This window comes from Dendronephthya gigantea, unplaced genomic scaffold (assembly GCF_004324835.1).
Source record: "Dendronephthya gigantea isolate DGI-Jeju-01 unplaced genomic scaffold, DenGig_1.0 000657F, whole genome shotgun sequence".
Taxonomy (NCBI): domain Eukaryota; kingdom Metazoa; phylum Cnidaria; class Anthozoa; order Malacalcyonacea; family Nephtheidae; genus Dendronephthya; species Dendronephthya gigantea.
This window is the reverse complement of record NW_021163667.1, coordinates 1-3655: the sequence shown is the minus strand read 5'-3', so window position 1 is coordinate 3655 and position 3655 is coordinate 1. Positions and strand designations below refer to the sequence as shown.

At 36.0% G+C, this 3655-nt stretch overlaps 1 protein-coding gene across 1 annotated transcript; it reads right to left on the bottom strand.

Annotated features, from left to right (window-relative positions):
* Positions 1-425: 425 nt before the first annotated feature.
* On the bottom strand, positions 426-1677 carry LOC114544128. Its single transcript, XM_028562852.1, has 2 exons — positions 1401-1677; positions 426-997 (listed from the first exon to the last, which is right to left on the bottom strand). Exons 1-2 carry the CDS (start codon positions 1675-1677, stop codon positions 426-428), a joined length of 849 nt encoding a protein of 282 aa, XP_028418653.1.
* Positions 1678-3655: the final 1978 nt, after the last annotated feature.

Sequence of the window (3655 nt, the reverse complement as noted above, 5' to 3'; positions counted from 1 at the left end):
GAAGGGGCAATAGACTGGCAATGGGCAACTGTAACAAGAGCCTGAAATAATGTTGTAAAGGCAAATTGTAACTTGTAAAAATTGTAAAATTTGAACATTCTTATAACTATATACATGTTAAATTATTGCATATATTTTGGTAAAAAATTTTTATAAATATATATATATAAATAACAAACTGTTGATAATAAATTAAGGGGGTGTTTACATGAGCCCATACAGGGAGGGCTGACCTTGCTGGGCAACATCCCACTTAAGTTAACACAATATTCAAATTTCTGTTGGTTATTTCTTAAGTTAGACTACACAACAATATTCAATTCTGTCTCATGTAAATGCAAGATGAAATCCAGCCCTACTGCTAGGGTTTGCTCTCCTTGTAGAGCTCATGTAAACACCCCTCAAGAAATTAAACTTTACAATACCTAAGCAACATCATCAAATTCTACTTCAAACAACAATTGACTGATCTTTATTTTAGCCAGCCTTCTTTTTTTATCAGGCAATCCTTTCATAATAGGTACAAGGCTTCGGCAATATAATGAATCTTCGTCGTCATCCTCTTCAGTCATTTTCTTGTACATGGCATCACTGTCAGTTAATTGCTTTAAAAGCATGAGTTCTACCACATCTCTATTCATCCTGTTTCCACTTCTGTTGGTTGAAAAGAGTTCAGAACTGAGGGGACGCTTGTGTGCCCTTGCAGCTTCTGTTGTCTGCATTCTTGTTGAAGTGGTGGGTACATCTTTGGTTGGAGTGCACCCACTTGAACTGCCTTCCACTGTTATAGTATCAGCAGGGGGGGACAAGATAGCATTTAGATTGCTTTCAGTTGGCCTATTTCCTACACAACCATACAGGAATGCCATTTGTTCAAAGTAACGGCACATTGGCAGGCAGGATGCAGTCGCTCCAGATCTTGTCATTTTTGACCTTTTGTCGAGGCACTTTTTTAGGTTGTCCTTCAGGTTCTTCAGCTGTCTTTGAAACAAATCAACTAAAATATAAAAAGTACAATAATATAAATATTATTGGGTACTTAAATTGGGTTTGGGTATTTAATATCAGTTCAGCTATCATGCATTTATGCAACACACATTGACAAAGTTAAAACATCTCAAGCCAAAAATATGGATAAAATACAGCTATAGATCACAAATTGGACTGAAACAACTGATATTCTATTAGTTATGCCTATATAATATATTAAGTTAATTTTACTATTTTACATTAAATTTAATTTATGATATAAAACCAAGACACAAAATACTGAAATACTTTATAGCTTTAATAAAGAAATATACTTCATTCTGTTTGTGTCTTTGTGAGCTTTATTAATTTTTAAAAATTGCTTGAAATTTTAGAGTCCAACCATAAAACAAAGTTTCCAGTTTCCTTACCATCTCTGTTAAGAATTTCTGATAATTTCTTCCAAGCGTTGGCCTTTGCTGTTCGGTCTTTATATGTGCTGAGACTTGTGTTCCAAAGACAAGATAGTGTTCGCACTTCTTCGAGGAAAAACTCCTTGTCAAATTCATTATTCTCCGTTTCTGGAGACTCTTCTGCACTGTCGCCTGTTTCTCCACTATCGTTTCGGCTTTTAGCTTGGCGTAAATTAAGCTCTTCCAGACATTGTACATCTATTTTCTCAAGCAAAAGACTACTTGTATCGTCCATGTTTTGAAAAAGAAATTTCGTCAATTCCTCTCTCGCTCCTTTTTCGCGCGAACAAAGTTGGACATGATCCTACTTTTTTCAGCGAGCGCGGCGCGATAATATTCCAGGAAAAAAGTCCCCGTTGACTGCAGTGCGCATGCTCATGACGAAAAAAGTCGCGTCGCGCGAAAAAAGTCGCCTAGTGGAAAACAGGCTTTAGTGTCATTATCTGTGAGTTCCATCAACGATCTGATGTGTTTGAAGTATTTACATGAGTTTATATATAAGCGTAAATCTCGGCATGAGCTTTCACGTATGAGATCATAGACAATTCAAAAGACAGGTCGGGACTGGAAACGCCAACCAAAGCACTTAGCACCGTGGTTAAGACCTGGTTTTAGTCGGCTTATTACGAAGATCAATGGTCTGACCTATGAATTATCTTGCAATTTTAAAAAATAAGTTGTGTGAAGTCATTGTTTATACTGTTTGTGTCATCAGCTGTTAGTTCCATCAACTGATATGTTTGAAGTGTTCACATGAGTTTATATAAGCGTAAATCTCTGCATGAGCTTTCACGTATGAGATTTACGCTCATATAAAATCATGTGAACACTTTGAACATATCAGATTGATGATGGAATTTTTGTGTGGCATAGAAATATTCAGTGGTTTCCGTAACTATAAACCTTACTTTGATTATCAATATCCATTAAACTAGACATGCATGTAATAAATACAACACTACTCTTCATGCTGTACTTTGACATGGAATATTACAGACCTAACTCCCATGGCCAACTATTTGTCATTAAAATTTTAATGATTGTTATCTCTTTATTGCTTAATGGGTAACTGTCTTAAGCTTAATAATTTTCTTGTATGATTGCATGGCGACTTTAGTAATTATAATAACTTGTAGGTACACCACGTAAGTATTAAATACTGCAAAGCTTTCGGTCCGTTAACCCGGACCTTCATCAGTGCAATTACTTGAATACACGTTTGCGCGTCACTTAAATATCATGTTAGTCGTGATTAGTTTGCTCGCGCTATTAATTAAACCGTTTCATTTAATTAAGTTCTAATCAATGCGCGCGCCCTAGACAAGTATTTGACTAAGAGACACCGAAAAGAGCACGCCACGTACTATTAAGTGGCTTTCCCTCTTGGACGATAGTTTGATGTTTATAAATTTCAATAGATTCTCTCATTTTACGAGAGACAGTAAACTTATCGTTTGCTAAAATGGTAGCATCGTTCCATTTAATGCGATGATCATAAGTCCACGCATGGTGAGCTACTGCAGACTTATCCAGTTTACCTTTCTCGCAGTTCGTCTTATGTTCTTTAAGACGTATTGAGAGATTTCTACCGGTTTCTCCAATGTAAACCAAACCACATTCACATGGAATGCGGTACACACCAGGTTTCTGTTGTTCATCGACGCCATCCTTGTGTGTGTAAAGAGCGCGAAACAATTTGTTATTGCTAGAATGGTAAACTTGTATTCCAACTTCTTTTAAAATCCTAACGATTTTATATGAAGCTGGGCCAATATATGGTAAACAGACAGAGGATAGATATTCCGTGTCTTGCCTCTGTCTTTGCTGTTCATTCATAGCATGTTCTATGAATTTCTTAGGATAACCATTCATGTGCAGAACATCCTTCAAATGCTTTAACTCTGAGTCAATGCTATTTGAATCACAAATTGTTTTGGCACGGTTGATTAATGTTTTGCATACTGATCTTTTAATGCTAGGATGGTGAAATGAAAAAGTTTATAGAAAACCAACACACACTGACAGATATCTGAATTATAGTTCATTTCACCATCCTAGCATTAAAAGATCAGTATGCAAAACATTAATCAACCGTGCCAAAACAATTTGTGATTCAAATAGCATTGACTCAGAGTTAAAGCATTTGAAGGATGTTCTGCACATGAATGGTTATCCTAAGAAATTCATAGAACATGCTATGAATGAACAGCAAA

Excerpts from the sequence above, each read along its gene's own strand:
- LOC114544128 (XM_028562852.1), bottom strand. The coding sequence starts at position 1,677 with ATGGACGATACAAGTAGTCTTTTGCTTGAGAAAATAGATGTACAATGT. Across the intron at positions 998-1,400 it reads AGAAATTCTTAACAGAGATG|TTGATTTGTTTCAAAGACAG; the intron begins GTAAGGAAACTG and ends TTTATATTTTAG.